An 18,167-nucleotide genomic window follows, 5' to 3' on the forward strand; every position below is an offset into this window, starting at 1 on the left:
CGAAACTGCTTTTACAAAAAAATTCACTGCGACCAGAGAGAACCTTCCCAGGCAACACCACTGGGTGCACTAACTCAGAATGAGTTTCTAGATGCTTGCCTAGTGGGGAGAATATGTACTCTACCCAGTGGAGCTTCTGTTGTTGTTTTTTTTTTGGGGGGGGGGGCTTATCTATGAAAAAATAATTAATTTAAAGCTGCAGATTCTTTACCTAAAACAGTATTTATTTTTGTACCCTGAGAACTCTTCTGCAAACATGACCTTTTAGAAAGCAATTTAAGTTTATTCCTGTGGAGCTTCTTGTGACTTCCCTAGGGTCAGATTTAGTACTGCCACACAGTTTTCTCATTTTAGAAGATCTTTTCCTCCTTAGAGATATTTTGACATTTTATCAGTTAAATCACTAGTTCAAGTAAATGAAGTTAAGATTGTCCTTTTTCTGGTTTTGTTATTCAGAAAAGTAGTATAAGCCGTTATCCTACGTGATAAATTGATGTACTTCACCTCTGGTTTTTATGTTGTAAATCGAGGCTGTAGGACTAGTTTTGTGTGACAGTGTTTTCACACTACAGCTTATATTGCATGGTAGTGACTCATCTCTGTGCATTTTCTCTGTTACCTTCTTGGCAAAATCTCACAAATGCACTGCTTTGTAGCCCACAGAAGTAATCCAGAGCAGTACATAGAATAGGCATGTAAAACACATGCAAAGATAGATTTATGTGCCAGCAAACTAACTGTGTGTTTCAAAACATGTCATTGTATGATTGGATGGGAAATGCTGTAGTTTGATTTTGTGGTGAAGGTTAAGATCTTTGGCACGGATGTTTTTCTGAGTAATTTGCATAGTTTAATTTTAGTGTGTTGTCGTGTTCTTCTAGACAGCCAGCCGTTTTACACCTTTTCTCCCCCAAACATACTGCCATCCTATCGGAGCTTCTGGAGTGCCAGATCCTAAAATAAAAGTGCCAAGATTTCACCCATGTGTTAGAAGCAGTTTATAGCAGATGTTGCGATTGCTTTTAGGTTTTGGGGCTTTTTTAAATAAATATTTGAAAGGTCTCGGCACCTTGGAAAACAAAGATAAGGTTATTTTGCTTTTGAGCTGAAATCAAATCACTTTTATAAGGCTTGAGAAGAAAATTGTTTTTCCATTGGTATAGAATATAGCATTTTAAGTTTAAACATGATACAGACTTGTATGCATATTTATGGAAGGTGTATACCACATGAAGTGTGAATTAATTTTAATGAATACTAAATATATTTGCTGGAATCTGAAATTGGCATCTTTAAACCATTAAAGAATCTAAAATGTTTTAGTTACAGATTTTATTTGTGCTTCACTTTCTAGCAGCCCGAAAAGGTGATGGCAAGGCAGATGGAGCTTCTCTGCACCCAGGTTGGCTATGAGAGACTGCAGCATGCTGAAAGAAGGCTGTCAGCAGGGCTTTACAGGCAGAGCTCAGAAGAACACAGCCCTAATGGCGTGACGTCGGATAACTCTGATGGACAAGGTACAGCTCTACAATGGCCTGAACCTTTAGAGGCTGTCACGAGGTGCATTTCAAAGAGAAATAACAAAAGCAACAAGATTGCTGATTCTCAATTCATATTTTATAGAGATTATATTATAGATGCTCTATCAAAATCAGTTATTAAATTGCCCCGTTGTATGAAGAATCCATCCTTAAGTTTTCCAGTTGTAAATAAATTACCTTATTCCCAATCAGTAGTTAGCAAATGTGTTTATAACATATATGAGAGGGCTTCAAAGTTTTCATGGGAAAATAGAATTAAAAAATGAACTGGAAAGTGAGATTTGGAGATGTAAATACTATAGGATCATTTCCCACCCAGAAAAACAGATTCCATGAGAGAGATTGATTGTTTTAAAAAACACCAAAACTTCATGTTTTGTTATACTTCCAAAAACAAACTTGTTTGTGAAGTTTGCAACATTTGGCTTTAAAGACAATAAATATGTCTAAAGTATTATGGCAGGGGATAGAGATTTGAAGTGCCACTGTCGGTATGGAGAAACTCAGAGATTTTGCTGTCTTTTATTCATGATCACATTGACCTGCCATTCCTATAAAAATAATTTGTGTGGTAGACACTGGAAATTACTCTCTTAAAGCTGTCAAATTTAGAAAACTTATGTGATTCATAGAAAGCTGAGTATATTTTTAGCCATTTAAAAATGATTTCATTTTTTCCTATCACATGAAGAAAAGTCCAAGCTGCTGTCATTTTCCCATCCAGCTGCTAGTGTTTTGAAGTACAGGTAGTTCCTGTGTTGCTGATGACCATCTGACTTCAACTCCCACTTGCCCTCACTTTGAAATGATCGAACCAACCCTCTCCGTGCAGCACTTTCTTCTTCACAATCGCTTTCACTTGCTGCCCATGCAGTTTTGATTTCATTGAAAAGGCTCTGAACCTTTTCTTATAAAAATGGCTGTCTAAATAAGAACTGTATGTACATGTTCTGACTCATCTACAGATTCCACTTAAGACACAAGAGCTGATTTTGTTCATAGCCTGGAGACGCTTTGTATGTTCTGTGTGGCAGGTACTGAAGATACAGCTGTGGGCAACACAAATTCCTTGTTCTCTTGATGCTTATTGGAGCTTATACAGGGAGATATAAAAGAGGGCTTCAAAAAATTAATGAAAACATTCCATTATCTTTTAATTCAATTCTTCAATGAACTATTTGAGACCCCCTCCCTTGTATGAAGGTGAGATAGTTTATTGTGCGAGCCTGGCCGATAAACACAAGTGGGATTAACTGAAGGGCAGAGAGATAAATGGCTCGGTGAACCTCGCCTTTCATGTCTCTCACTCTTTGATCATCGGGCCAGTGTGCAGCTGCCTTGCTTGTTCTGTGCCTCAATTTACAGGCTACCCTACCTGTGGGATGGCTAGCCTGTGAACTGTTGCTGTAAGTTGAGGTCCCTTTAAGACATCTCTGGAGCTGGGGACTGGCAGTTGGTGACCTGGCTGACAGTTGGTGACCTGCCTTGTGATTGGCTGCTGTGCTGAGATAGCCCAGCTCTCTCTATATATCGAGGAAGATCTGGCAGCAGACTAGACTTGAAGGACTGCTAGTGTCTCACAACTCCCTCTCACGGGAGTGAGTTGCACTGAGCCATTTGTACTGCTTTATAATTTAACTGTTCATTTCTTGTATTATATATTTATCTGTATATAATTTAACAGTTCATTTCTTGTGTTATATATCTAATTATCTTTATAAATGAATATATTAAATTATCATCAATTTGGTTTTATCTCTCGAGGGAACCCTAACACAGAAGGTTAGTTAAAAAGTAGTGCTACCGTGTCATAGAAACCTTATTAAATAAAAATCTCCATGTGAAGCTTTTTCTCAGCATGTCCTTCACCGTATATACTCATGTATAAGCTGAGTTTTTCCAGTACATTTTTTATGCAGTATTTGTGGTAAAATTAGGTGCCTCGGCTGATAGTTGGGTCGGCTTATACTCGAGTATATATGGTATACTTCTGAAGGTGTTTCCATCTTTCTGTCCCTTCCCCAAATAAGTCTTCACCCCTTGATTTTTAGCACTTAATTTAAATGACAGTTAAGGTAGCCTCATAGAACTCAAATTGTCCTTTTAAATATTATTTTTAAGTTTTGGGAATGTAAACTGGAAGGCCAAGATGAAGGCTATAAAGTGGGTGGGATACAGCTTCCCAACAAAACGGCAGGATAGCCCTTGTTAGCCTTGATGGATGATCAAGTGCATTGTTGGGATGGAAAAAAATACACAAAGAGGAGCTTCCCTGCCTGTTTTCTCATCAGTGCAGTTTTTACTTTTCTTACGTGTTTATAATAAGCTCCTGAGATTATCCTGGGTCTTTGAGAAACGCAAACGCTATCCAGATTGATACTGTTAGGTACCATTGGGTCGGTTCCGACCCACAATGACCTATGTGCAACAGAGTGAAGCACTGCCCCGTCCTGTGCCAGCCTCGCAGTTGTTCCCGTGCTTGAGCCGAGCCCACTGCTGCAGCCAGTGTGTCAGCCCGTCTCGTTGAGGCCTTCCTCTCTTTGGTGCCCTCCACTTTGCCAAGCATGCTGTCCTGGAGGGCATTCAAGATTACCCTTGGGAATCCCAAAAACTGTTGCCATAACTTTCTGAGCTGATCTCTCTGCCTTGAACTGTCCTAGCAGATCCTCTGGAAAGCACTTCTGTGGATTAGAACTTGCTCTGTGGATTGTAGTGGTAAATCCAGTGGTAAATCTGTCCCCAGTTACCGATTCATGTCATAAGACCACCTTAGCTTCCATCCTGATTAGAAAAAGGGGAAGGTGGGAAGAGAACGTGGGGAAGGGAGACAGCAGTTGGTGTAAGATAGGAAAATAATAATAATTTATCAAGGGGTGAGGAGGGGAAGAGGAAGGGTAAAAAGCTGATATCAAGGGCTCAAATAGAAAGTAAATATTGAGAAAATAATGATGGCAGCATATGTATAAATATAATTGATACAATTAATGTATGGAATGTTACAAGAGCCTCCGATAAAATGAGCTTAAAAAAAAAGTGGAAAGATCAACTCTGAGCTAGCCGGGTTTGTGCAGTAGTTTTGCCACCGACACAGCCAGACTGCTTGCTGTGGCCGAGACGGTTCGGTAAAACTGAAAGCGCCTAACCCTGTGGTCCCAGCTTTCGTAGCTGTCAGTCAGTGGTGGCTGTGAAGTCTTCTTCCACCAGTTTCTAGACTTCAGCCAGTTTGACGGTCTCCCCTCCCTTAGCTCATCTTTGACGTCTTCCCAATCTTCCTTACGCTTGTTCCATCGAAAGACTTCTGTCCCGTGGGGCAGCTTGCCCATAGACTCGTGATAAAACTTCTCAGTGATTTGGAAAGATGTCCAATTGAGTTTTGTTAAAAATTTTATTTCATCTGTGACTTCAGAATCCTTTTTTACACAGCATACAGGTATCCCCCTTTTTTTTAAGATACCTTAGCAAAACTATGACAGGTGTATTACTAAGAGATCTTGTCTGCAGACACACCCCCACCACCACCGATGAAGGGGACACAATTAAAGATGATTTCTGTGGAATAAATCTGTGTGTGTAGCAACTGGAACCCTAATTACAGATAAAAATCAAACTCACTGCCATCGACTTCTGATCCATAGCGACCCTATAGGATAGAGTAGAACAAGTGCCTCTGTGGGTCTCTGAGACTGTACCTGTTACGGGCGTAGAAAGCTAAGTCTTTCTCCCATGGAGGAGCTGGCGAGTTTGAACTGCTGACCTGTGGCTAGCAGCCCAACACAGAACCACTATGCCACCAGTGCTACTTAGCTAAATATAATATGTACTAAGTACCATATATACTTGAATATAAGCTGAGTTTTTCTGCACATTTTTAATACAGTTTTTGTGGTAAAATTAGGTGCCTTGGCAGATATTCAGGTTGGCTTATACTCCAGTATATATGGTATGTAAAATAATGCTAATTGTAGTATGTATTTTACATAGCAACAGATCAGACTACTGGAGAAGAAAATTTTTCTATTTTTAAATATTAGAGAAACTTTCCTCCAGGCGGCCTCAGACTTAGAGTTAATGAGCAATGGTGTTTATGGAAGAGTTTGTTTCATCTGTGACTCCGGGATAATCAGGGCAACAGTTTAATCGTGGTGGATGGCAGAGAATATGTATTGGTATATAAAATTTTTTTAAACATAACTACTGTTTTTCATGTATTTACTATGATTTATTTGTTTTTAAATCTATGTTTGGCATGAAGCCATCTCAGTTTAAGATTGGTGTGATGACATACTTTGCTATCACGGTTGAGGGAGGAAGAAAGTGCCTTTCAGAGGAGATACAGTCTATGCCAAAGTTGGGCAGCTCTGTGCTTTGTTCAGGCTGGGTGTCTTTTGGCAGAATTAAAAACAGGCTAGTATGACTTGCCATCTTCCTCCTAAATTATTACCTATCTTTCTTAACATTCTCCATGCCATCCTTCCTTAAGTTTGCTTTGTGGAAACTTAACCTGTTTGTTTTGGCGTTTTTTTATGTATTAAAAATAGTGTATCTTAAATATTATTTATATTTGTTTCTTTTCATTAGGAGAAAGACCCTTGAATCTCCGAATGCCTGCTATACAGAACAGACAGCCTCACCATTTTGTGGTCGATGGGGAGCTTGCGAGGCTTTACTCCAGTGAGGCAAAGTCCCACTCTTCAGGTGAGCATGTGCTAGAGACACTTGAATAAAGTAGCTGTAAGAAAGATCATGATGAGCAATGCTACTTGTGCGTTTTTCTCTCCCTGGGAATGGTGCCTTTGTATAACAAGTGTTCTTTTTGAGAGAATCCGTATGGGCAGTCCTAGATTACAAACACCTGCCTTACTTGGCCTTTAACGTTGTGTAAAGTTGCCCTCACTTTGAAATGATTGCACCAACCCCTATTCAGAACAAATTCTTCATCATAATCACCTTCACTCGCACATGCAGCTTTCAGATCATTGAAAAGCCTCCCAGCCATTTCTTGCGCTAAGGCTAATTAAGAGCCTTATGCACCTGCTTCAACTTACTACACATTCTTAAAGACAAAGGAACAGACATCTCATTGGTACCCTGAGGACTACCTGTTTTCAAAGAATGACAAGACACACTCATGAGTTTATTTGATTACCTATTATATTTATGGTGATTTTAATAGAGAATTTATGAGTGGATGACCAACCTGATTATTTGAATGACATTGTGGATCTTTCTGGCCATTCAACATGCTTATTCTCATGCCATGTAACCCTTATACACTAAAGTCTAAACTTGCCGTGTCGATGCATTTAGGGGATGGTGCTTGTTCTTCAGAAGTACATTAAACTCTGTGTGTGTGTGTGTGTGTGTGTGTGTGTGTATAAATGCAGTTTCTTATTATAGTTAAACATTTTTACCAAGTGAAGTGGGTTTTACAAAATTAATTATAAATCAGAGCCATTTGAAAGAATTCGATCTCTGGGTATTGAGTTAACATTAGGACCTTTAATTAAAGTAATTTTGTAGATGAGGAAACTTATGCTACATGATATAAATGACTCGATTTGCTAGATCCGTGGGGTAAAGAACCTTTACAATCATTACATTTAAACCTTTTGTATCTAGATAGATAGAGTGAAATATGTGTTTATTTAAAATGTTATTGAGAGGTTATGAGTCTCAGTTCATACTTCTAGCAGCAGGTGCTGAAAAGACCACAGCCCTAAATAAATATGTCTGTTTGGGCAACATGTGACAGCACATACATCTGTGGTCCCATAAGGTTTTGTCATTTTTTCTGTTTTTGGTTGTTGTTGTTTTTAAGGGAAATGTCTTTTGTTATTTCCCCTAATGGTTTTAAAGTCCCCACACCCCCAGAGGGAAGAAGCAGCAGGACTCCAGGGCACACCCCCATCCCACAGCACTGCCTCCTGGCTTCATTCTCCCACCAACAGCCCTGCAAACTTTCGCTCCTTGGGTGCTCCTGGTGACAGTTGGGCCTCAGTCCTCAGAAGCTCACAGGCTGGGTGGCAGCTGCATTTGATCAGAAATCAATGGCACCAACGGGGTGGCAGCAGCCAGAGCCAACACTGCCAGTCTTGCTCCCAGCACCCGCACACTGGTCCCCACAGTATCCTTTCTGCCCCTCCCCCACCCGGTGCACAAATCTTGGGACTGACCGCTCTGTGCCCATTGAGCCTTGTACCGGGCACCTAGTCGCCTGTGTCCAGTGCATACAGCTTGTGAACTTTGTCCCATGGACTCCCATAAGATTTTAACATAACGGGCTTTACAGAGACTTAACTACTACAGATGCGTAGGGACTACCTGTCTGCAATATGGTTTTGCACAACACCCAAATCACATAGCACCCAATTCATAGAGTGCATTGTGGAAGTTAGGTGATGTGTACATATTGATGCTGTGGCTTTTAGTGTGGCGTTACTAGTCATGAATGTTAGATGTTGAGAAATTAAAACTGTTCTAAGGATTACATCCTGGTCTTGTGTTTTCCATGGCATGAAAATGTGATCTACTTCTTTAAAGTGATTTAAACAAACACACATATATGTGCCCCTCTCCCTGCCAATTTATATCCTTTTGGAAATTTTGTCTATAAAACAAATGACACCGTTAATTGACTTTTTGTGTTCCACCATAGGGACATGCTTCATATCTCTGTTACGTAGGACTATGGTTGAACTAGGATTTATGTAAAACAGAGCGAAAGAATTCCTGAGAAGCTTTTCTTTTTCTTTTTAATTAAATAGAAGTTCATACAAGTTGTCTATGACACAAAGGAGCCCTGGTGGCATAGTGGTTTACATGCTGGGCTGTTCACCACAAGGTCAGTGGTTCAAACCTGCCAGCTGCTACATGGGAGAAAGATGAGGCTTTCTACTCCTGTGAAGATTTTCTGTCTTGGAAACCCACAGGAGCAATTTTGCCCTGCCCTAGAGAGTCCGGCTGAGTCAGAATCAATGTGATGGCAGTGAGTGTGTTTTAGGTTTGGAATAGAGCACAAACTTCTGTCCACAACTGAACAGTAATACTTAACTAAGAGACCCTTACTGAGTTACTTAACTCCCCTGACCCTCGTTTGCTTCCTTCCTAAAGTATAAATAACAATACCTAATCTCACAGGGCAGGAGTTTATGAGGACTACATAAGGTTGTCTATATGTGATAGATACCTGCCTGGTAGGAATTTAATGTTAGCTGGTATTTTTATTGCTCTTTTTATGTGGAACTTAAATCCCTTTCTGTTAACAAATGGCAGGTTCATAAATTGAGCTGCATAATTTAAATAAGGAGCCCTCGTGGTCCAGTGTACGTGTTCCACTGCTAACAGAACGGTTGGCAGTTCAAACCTACCAGCTGCTTTGGGAGAAATGTGTGGCAGTCTGCTTCTGTAGAGATGACAGTCTGAGAACCCTACTGGGCAGTTCTGCAGTCCTACAGCTGAGGGCCGCTGTGAGTAGGAAACTGCTCATCAGCGGTGGATTTGGGCTTTTTTCGCCTTTACTTTTTAATAAGCTACTGCTTTACTTTCTAGACTCTTTTCAAGGTGTGTGTGTGTGTGTGTGTGTGTTCCTGTGTGTTCCCGTGTGTTCCCCAGTTCCCAGCGCCAGTATTTGACATAGAGATTCCATTTTCATGTGTGAAGGTGAAATTACACGTGACTCCCTGGAATGATTCCATACCGAATTTGAGTTTTCAGATGCCCTATTTCTCACACTTTAATATTTATGCTTTTCAAAAATAGTTCCATATTTGGAGAACAAAGCTGTTTTACTGTCTCGTTTAATCATCGACAGTCGTGTTTTAACCAACCACTCTTAGGTATTTTATTTATGGTGCTGGACCAGGCTTTAGATAAAAACTATGTTCTCATAATTTCATTTGCCTCTCCTGTCACCCTATGTCGATAGCTATATTCCTATCTTATAATTGAAGCCACGGAGTCTTAGGGAAGCATGTAACTTGCCCAGAGATGTGTATGAGGGATCTTCAAAAAGTTCGTGGGAAATTCCCATTAACTTTTCATTCCATTCTTCCAAGAACTCTTTGAAGCCCCTACTATACCTATTAATTTGGCAGACCTTGACACTTTTAACCCAGATTCCAAGTGTTTTAAACACAGCTCTATGAAAAGCATTTAACATACTCTTACAGAATCATGAAAATTCGGCATTATTTGCTGTGGAGTTTGGTTTTTGTTGTACGGACGTGTTTGTTTTCTTTGGTCCATTTATTTAAAATGTCAACAAACTTTGTTTCCCTTTTTATTCAGAGAGCCTTGGGATTTTAAAAGACTACCCTCACTCAGCGTTTACCGTAGAGAAGAAAGTCATCAAAGCAGAGCCTGAAGATTCAAGATAGCTGTGGAAATGGCATCAGATTTAAGGATAATGTTCCATCATAGAAACAAGCCTTAATAACCAATGTTGCCTCATTCAGCTCAAACAGATCTCATAGCCAAAGCAGAAGGACTGGTCCAGTAGTCTGTGGAAGCCAGGAAGACGGAACAGCAGCCACAAGAGAAAATCGAGTCTTGCAGTCTATAACAGAAATATCGATCCATTCACATTCCCTGTCAGTTGTCCTGTGTAAGGCTTACAAATTAATATTGTAAGCACTCATTATTTAAGAATGTGCAATGTATCTGTGTAATTTATAAAAGTGAAATCTCGATGTTGAGACCTGTTTGGTCCAATATATGTGGATGCAGTTTATTTTACTTGAACTTATGTCGTCTGTTTTAAGTGTATTTAGCGTAAATACTATTATTATAAGTCACAGTGTAGAATCTTTGCAATCAGAAAGCAGAAAGTTTAAGTGATGTGGTTATTGGCAAGGTTGCAATAGCTTTGGAAAAATCGAAGGCAAATGACTCAATTTAACCAAGGGAAAATTTTAGGGATTTAATATCTGATAAAACCAATTCTGTTTAACAGAAGCTTGTGTCACCTTTATTCCGATAGTGTCATTTTTTATTGGTTTAGTCGATACGTATTTACACAGTAAACTGGAAGAGAGCTAAGAAGATGAGCCGTGTAGTGGAGAGGACTGCTTACTTGGTTGGCCCAGATTGCATGATCGTGTAGCCACTTACGACATAGCAAGAATAAAAAAACGTTAAGTGAACAGAGAAAGTGAAACGGGTGGACTGAAGTGTCAAAAACCTTTGCTCAAATACTGAATTTCAGAATGTGTTAAGTAGACAAAGACTTAAGTAGGTTAGCCCTAAGTGTGATAAGGATGGTGACTAAACAAAGGCTGTACTGGAGTTAAGTATCGATTTTTGTGGAATTCTCCCAGGAGGCAGAGACGTGATGACCCTCACTGGGAAATGTCTTCCCACCCAAACCATTAGCAAGTGTGACCAATCACTGCATCCACATCGGCTGCCATGTTTGATGGATGTTTCGTTGACACCTGTAGTCATTATTTATTTTACCATTCATTTTTGTTACTTTTCAGATTTATGAATGCAGTTTTTCTTAAAATTTCATTTTAACTTGAAAGGATTTGTTTTTAATTCCCACTCTGTGTTAATGATGTACTTGCTTACATATAAATGAGAGTTTCACATTGAGATCCATAATAGTCAACATGGAAATCGGACTTCGGTTGGTTTGAGAAGAGATTTGGCGGCACTGCCTACTTGGCTACAGAGGCTTCTCATCCTGGGTACTGCTGACAGGCGCGTGTTGATTTGAACGTGTGTCTCGTGTCTCGTTGCCTTTCTCTTCAGTTCAGCTCTAGGACAGAGCGATGTAGCATATATCAGCTCATAATGTTACTTGCCATTGGCAGCTGAATGTTAGATGAAATGTCTGCACTGTAGTCTCTAATCACTGTCATGTAATTGCTTTTTCATTTTGATTTTTAGAATAGCTTTACAATAGAAACACCAGTAGACAACTTTGATACTGTTTAAAGGCTTTTCCCCTTCTAAATGTTTTCATTGTACCATAGTGTTTGCCACTCAAGAGATTTTTTATAGACGTTGCAACTTTGTTGCTAGTTTGAGGTTGACTATTGTGGTTGTACAGTTCACTGTGTGTAGAAGTAGTATGAGTACGAGTTAAATAGAATGTTCAGTTTTTTAATATTAGCCATAGCACTGGTTAGTATCTAAGTAGTTTCATGAAACGTTTCCTGTATTCTAATCTATTTTGAGAAATTTTGTGGGTTTTTTTTAATGTGTCATAAAGTTCAAGTTTGTAGATTTTAATAAGCAACACTTTTTAAAGATGCATTCGTCCTCCAACTTTTTGTTTATCAGTCTTTTGTGGCCCCATAAATTGCATCGATAAGTCCATAAATAAGTTTCCTTAAGTATCCTATTTTTCTGGTCTTTCAAAGTTAGTGATAAGGGGGAAGCACAAGAATAATTTCAGTAGAATACAGTTTTTATTTTGTAAACACTAATGTATTAAACTTGCTATACATTAAAGCAAATAATATATATTTTTATTTGAATTGTATATATGAATCGGATGTTATAACTAGTTGGTTTTCCATTGTGTTAGACATGTTCTCACTGAACAAGGTCAATTGGTTACCTCAGTATTACAGCCAATATAGTCCAAGGGACCACTTCTCCCCACATCTGTGTTACATAGTTTATTATGTGCAGTCCGTGTTTCTGTGACAATTGAAGCTGTTGGTGAGGTGGGAATGAGTACACTTGCTTCCTGTGGCAATAAAGATTCTCTGTGCCTCACACACTTAACGTTCATAGCACTTTCTGCCTAGCACTTCCCACTCTTGGAATATCAGCCTACTCTGCCTGACCTCTCTGGCTGTTCCAGTGGGGTGTGGGTGTTCAGATCTCAGGAGTGTATGTCTTAAATTGTGACTAGGTATTATTGCCAGTTACCTTCATTTCTAAAAAGCCATATGGCAAATAGGTACTCAGTTGACCTAGTTTGGGGTGTTAGAGAGAGATTGTTTTCTATTGTGAAACAGTCCTTACTAAACTTAAGAAAGTTTGTAAGGATGCATTTTTAAATCTCCCACCACTTTTAGCCCTCATGGATTATGCATTGGGTTGCTAGCTGTTGTAAGATCAGCGTTTCAAACCCACCAGCTGCACTGTGAAACAAAGACGAGGCTCTCTGCTCTGGTGAAGAGTTAGCATCAAAAACCACTAGGTGGGAGCCAAGAAGATGAGGCTCTCTGCTCTGGTGAAGAGTTAGCATCAAAACCACTAGGTGGGAATCAACTCGGCAGTGAGTTTGGTTCCTGTCATGGCCAGACATCAATAAATAAAAGCAGGAACCTTAGGATTTAACATTTATAATACAGAAATATTTGTGAAGTGCTAATATGATTTGGACTCCATATTACAGGTACATTATTAAGCTAGTCTGTGGTAAAGAAGAGAGTCCTGATGGCATAGTGGTTACACTTTGAGCAGCTAAACACAAGGTCAGCTGTTCAAAACCAGCAGCTCTTCGGGAGAAAGGGGAGGCTTTCAACACCTATAAAGAGTTACAGTCTCTGAAAGCCACAGAAAGTTCTAACCTGTCCTGCAGGGTCTCTGAGTCAGAATCGACTGTATGGCAGAGTGAGAGAGAAGTAAAGAACATGATCTTAAGTGAGGAATCCGGTAAATTGGTATTTAATGAGCTCCTTTGTGTTCCGGTAGGTGTGAAGGTCCACAGAAGAAATATGTGAGCCTCCCCCCTTAGATGCCCAGTGCCTCGTGGGAGAGAACAAGAACCACCACTCAGAGAGTTTAGTGTGTTCAGACCAGAGGTGATAAAGGAGCTAGCATTTCAGGTCATTCTGTGAGATTTGATAGAATGCCATCAAATATAAGTGCGTTTCACTGAGACATGTAAACGCAGTTTTACTTTAAAGCTGAATGTCCACTATAGATCTGTTTATTGGGATAATCTTCAGACATTCGCATCGACTCTGTCAAAGGTCGGAGGGAGTGGGGTGGGTATTTCCCTTTTTGATAATAAACTGTAAAAAGTTTTTAGATTCAGTGATTATAAGGATATTAGCCCCTGTGTACCTTTACAATTTGAGTTGATAAGGATTTCAATCCAAACAAGAATGCCGGGGATTAACTGCTCACTCCACCTATCACATGGTCTGGTAGCTTGGGTACTCAGATGGCTAAGTAATGAATGATGGTGGCACCCAGCAACACCACCAGTTTTGCTTGTGAATTCGTCTGCATGTAATGCAAAGGAAAAGCCACCAAAGGATTAGCCCAGGGAATTCAAGAGTTCTATTTCTTCTGGGAAATGAATTTAGGAATAGCAGATGCTAGACTTGAACAAACATTGGATGGTTTTAAGACCTTAATGCACACAGCCAAATATGGTAGCTGTTGTTTTAACAACTAAACCCCCCACCCCCACCACCTATTGTCCAGCCAAGCTTGGGTGCTGGTTCAGGGGATCCAAGCTTGTTTATTTGTTCTCTTTGGGTGTCCTCAGAACTCCGATTCTCAAGTGAGTCTCCAAAGTTAACAGAGGAACAATCCAGTGTCTGCCCATTTATTTTTATTATAAAGATTGTTTCATTGCAAAACCTTGCAGTTGACCACTTGGTACCCCTATAAGAGGATTTTCAGTTCACATAGAAATGATCAAAAACTAAATATGCAGAGGAGATTATTTCTCACTTTCTGAGAATACAGCCCTTGAAGTTTTAATACTTCTTTGCCTTTTTTTGACCTATAAGAATTTAAAATTCAAAAAACTTCACTCTGATGCTGTTTTCATCTTCGTGTGCCTCCCCAAACAAAAGACTAATCAGAAGTTTATTTTTTAAATTCATCGCCAATTAAAGTTATAATTCCAATTTTTAGTTGTTTTTAACGTTTTAGGAGGCATGGTATTACAGAGGGTTACTGGTCGGGCTGCTAACTACAAGGGTCAGCAGTTTGAAACTACCAGCCGATCCTCAGGAGAAAGACGAGGCTTTCTACTCCCGTAAAGATTTAGTCACAGAAACCCACAGGGGCAGTTCTACACTAGGTCACTATGCATTGTAATAATTGACTCGATGCCACTTAAGGGTTTTTTAAACATAAATTAAAAAAAAAAACAAAAAAACTTTTCAGTTTACAAATCTCCGTCTAGCAATCCCTCTAGGGGTTACTTGGTCCTGTCAAGTAAGCTGACCACTCGCACCCCCCAGCCACGGCCGCCTCAGGCTCACTGTGCGTTGGAATGGACTCAGTGACGTGCGTTTCTGGATTCAGATGAATAATAATTGGCTCCATTTACAAAATTGGCTAATTATGCTCCTTTCATGTTTTTTCCTGTCTCGGGCCACACAACCTTTAATATTAAAACAACATCCTATTGAATCTTCTGACATTGTCTCACTTCTTGGTCATAACTTCTAAAGATGTTTTCCTGATAACTAAGTGACTTGCTTTCCAAGTATCGTTCTAGTAATGTTAAAGGGCTACTCAGTAACCAGATTATCTTCATGTAAATTTTTATGACAGTTTTTGTAGCAATTGGTTGATGCTCTCAGCAAGAAAGATTGCAAATGAATTACATAAAAATGCTAATCTTATTTGTCCTTTATTTCAGCATCCGTAAGGTTTACTTATGGCCCTGTATAGTCTCAATTATCTGGTTGTAGTTAATTCAATGAGAGGTGTCTCCCCTAGTTTCTGTTGGCTTTACATTTAATGCACTTGATCATCAAGTTACCTTCACTAAGCAATTCAGTAAGATGTTTTAGGAATCCCTGGGTGGTGCAAAATAGTTAACATATCTGGCTGCTAACCAGAAGGTTAGAGGTTTGCGTCCCCGCCAGAGATGCTTCAGAAGAAAGACCTGAGAAATCTAGTTCAAAAAAGTCAACCACAGGAAACTGCCGGACAGTTCTCTGACACAGGCTTTCCAGGGGTTAGAACAGACTTGATGGAAACTGGTTAGGAGATATTTTAAAACAGTTCTATGCCAGCTGCTTTACATTGGTGGTAATTTGCCTAAGTAAAAGTCTTCTGTAGTTAAAAGTTCTGAACTTTAATTTTTTTTTTTAGCTTACTGTCTACGTTTCCCATTGTAGTCTCAGGAGAACCAACTTCTTCAGAATCTCAGAAATATAACGAGCTGAATGCTGCTCCCCAAAACAACATTGTGTGCAAAATGCAAATTCAGGCATAACACTGGTTTTAGATAGTAGTGTGGCATGTATTGTCAAAATCATGAACCCAAGAAAGTTTTTCACCGCCTCAGAATGGTGAACTTTGTGAATTCCCTAGTCAAACAATTTGGTTATCAACTCAGACTCCCTTTGCTGTGCCCCAGTGACAGAGTATGTTCGATTGTGCTTCCTTATTTACACATTCTGAAACCTTATGAGTCATTCTTGCATTAAAAGTTTATAACTCATAAATTTTTGTTTAAAGTGCCATGTTCAACACCCACACACAATCCTAAGCAAGCAGGACCATTCTCATAACTATCACAAACACCCTGTGCTGATAGGTCACTTAGGCTCCGGTATGTAGGCAGATCTTTAGTGCATACGTAGGTGGAATCTTACCAGTAACTGACAGTGGAGGCATCTTCTCGTTTATGAAGAGTAGCTACCATTTACCATGAACAGTTAAACCAAACCTCTGTGGTCTCACACCCTCACCCGGGCGTGTATTCTCCTTCCCAGAAGACAAAGCTGCTACTGGGGTGGCTCATTTTCACACAACAAGCTCTCCTAAAGTCTCAGCACATTTTACTTTTGTTCTCTGGAAAAGTACCTACTTCCCAGCCTCTCAGCCCTGACGGCATGAGGTCAGGATGTTTTCCATCAGCTGTTAGCATAGGCTACCCCATCCTGTTCCCTCTCAATTCTGCTGATGTTATGATTGGGACATAGTCCATGTATTGATGTGAATTTCTTTTGCATATACTCAAATTGGACAGAGAGGGATATCACAATTACACCCTAGTACTTAAGTTCTTGGGTATTAAATGGCAAATTCTCAATTTCTTAAAAATCCAAGATGAAGTGACCTAAAGAGAAGGAAAAATAATTATATTTTACAATGGAGTGAAGGGCTAAGAATCATTTTCCATTGCTTTAAGCATGGCATCCCCCCCAAGAAAATTAAAAATAAGTGCTGCCAGTCCTCCCCTCTGCCTGTGGGGATGTATTGACTTTGTTGTGTTGATGGGGCAGAATTGGATGTCAGTCTCCAGATCACACTGCAGAGGAGCCCAGATGCCTGGAGATGGCCAAGGAACTAGAGGCAAAGGTTGAAGTAGGGACCTTACTCCAGAGCTGACAGGAACGTTTTCCTTAAACCTCACACTCTGAGCCTCCTAAACAGAAAATAAATCAGTTAAAATTACCAAAGTATCGCAGTTTTGTTGAACCAGTACCAGATAAAACAGCCAGGCTGTTAGTGGTGGCGCCACCTCCTTGCCATTCAGTTAACTGACGCATTGCAACTTCACAGGACAGAGTAGAACTGCCCCCAGGGGCGTCCAAGACTGTCTATGGGGAATAGAAAGCCGCCTTTCTCAGGTGGAGCCTCTGGCTGGTGGCTTCAAACTGCTGATATTGTGATTATCATCCAAATGTGTCACCTGTTTGCACTAGTACCATGTCTCAATTTTGCTATTTTTTATCACTAGGCTAGTTTTGTACATCGAATCCTTTTTGCAACTACAGTTTAGGACAGTGGTTCTCAACCTTCCTAATGCTGCGACCCTTTAATACAGTTCCTCATGTTCTGGTGCCGCGCCCCACCAGCCATAAAATTATTTTCGTTGCTACTTCTTCACTGTAATTTCGTCACTGGTATGAATCGGGAGACCACATGTGAAAGGGTCGTTCGACCCCCCCAAAGGGGTTGCAACCCACAGGTTGAGAACCGCTGGTTTAAGATCTATAAGAATTTGAAGCCATTTTCCTAGAGAGATTCCATTAAGAAGAAAGTTACACTTGTTAGATGCCATAAAGTTAGTTCCGCCCCATAGCGACCCTATACAACAGAATGAAGCATTGCCTGGTTCTGCACCAGCCTCACACTGGGCTTGAGCCCATTGGTGCTGCCACCATTGAGAGCCTTCTTCTCTTGCCACGCCCCTCTACTTCACTGAGCAGGATGATGCCCTTCTCTGGACCCTGGTCTCCTGACAACGTGCACACTGTACTTCCAAGACAGATTCGTTTGTTTGTTAAGCAGTCCATGGTATTTTCAATATTCTCCAGCACCAAATTCAGATGGATCGATTCTTCTTCGGTCAGCCTTATACACTGTCCACCTTTCATGTGCATGTGAAGCAATGTAAAAGACCATGGCTTCCATCAGGCTCACCTTAGTCCTCAAAGTAACATCCTGGCTTTTCTTTTTTTCCCTCTGTAAATCATTTTATTGGGGGCTCGTACAATTCTTATCACAATCCATACATCCATCCATTGTGTCAGGCATATTTGTACATTTGTTGCCATCATCATTCTCAAAACATTTGCTTTCCACTTAAGCCCCTGGCATCAGCTCCTCATTTTCCCCCTCCCTCCCTACTCCCCCCTCCCTCATGAACCCTTGTTAATTTATAAATTATTATTTTGTCATATCTTGCCCTGTCCGACATCTCCCTTCACCCACTTTTCTGTTGTCCGTCCTCCAGGGAGG

At 40.2% G+C, this 18,167-nt stretch overlaps 1 protein-coding gene across 2 annotated transcripts in view; it reads left to right on the top strand.

The window, feature by feature from the left end:
- NAB1 (NGFI-A binding protein 1) overlaps positions 1–12,270 on the top strand; it is a 45,686-nt gene extending 33,416 nt beyond the window's left edge. The window contains exons 5-7 of one of the 2 annotated variants that reach the window (XM_004701496.2): positions 1,355–1,517; positions 6,120–6,236; positions 9,828–12,270. In XM_004701496.2, the coding sequence (XP_004701553.1) occupies positions 1,355–1,517; positions 6,120–6,236; positions 9,828–9,916 (369 nt within the window). In that variant the 3' untranslated portion in view covers positions 9,917–12,270. The remainder of the gene's footprint in view (positions 1–1,354; positions 1,518–6,119; positions 6,237–9,827) is intronic. The other variant, XM_004701497.2, reaches the window with a different exon arrangement.
- The last annotated feature ends 5,897 nt before the right edge of the window (positions 12,271–18,167 follow it).

Source organism: Echinops telfairi, unplaced genomic scaffold (genome assembly GCF_000313985.2).
Source record: "Echinops telfairi isolate 266 unplaced genomic scaffold, ASM31398v2 ScPeMD7_3;HRSCAF=10, whole genome shotgun sequence".
NCBI lineage: Eukaryota > Metazoa > Chordata > Mammalia > Afrosoricida > Tenrecidae > Echinops > Echinops telfairi.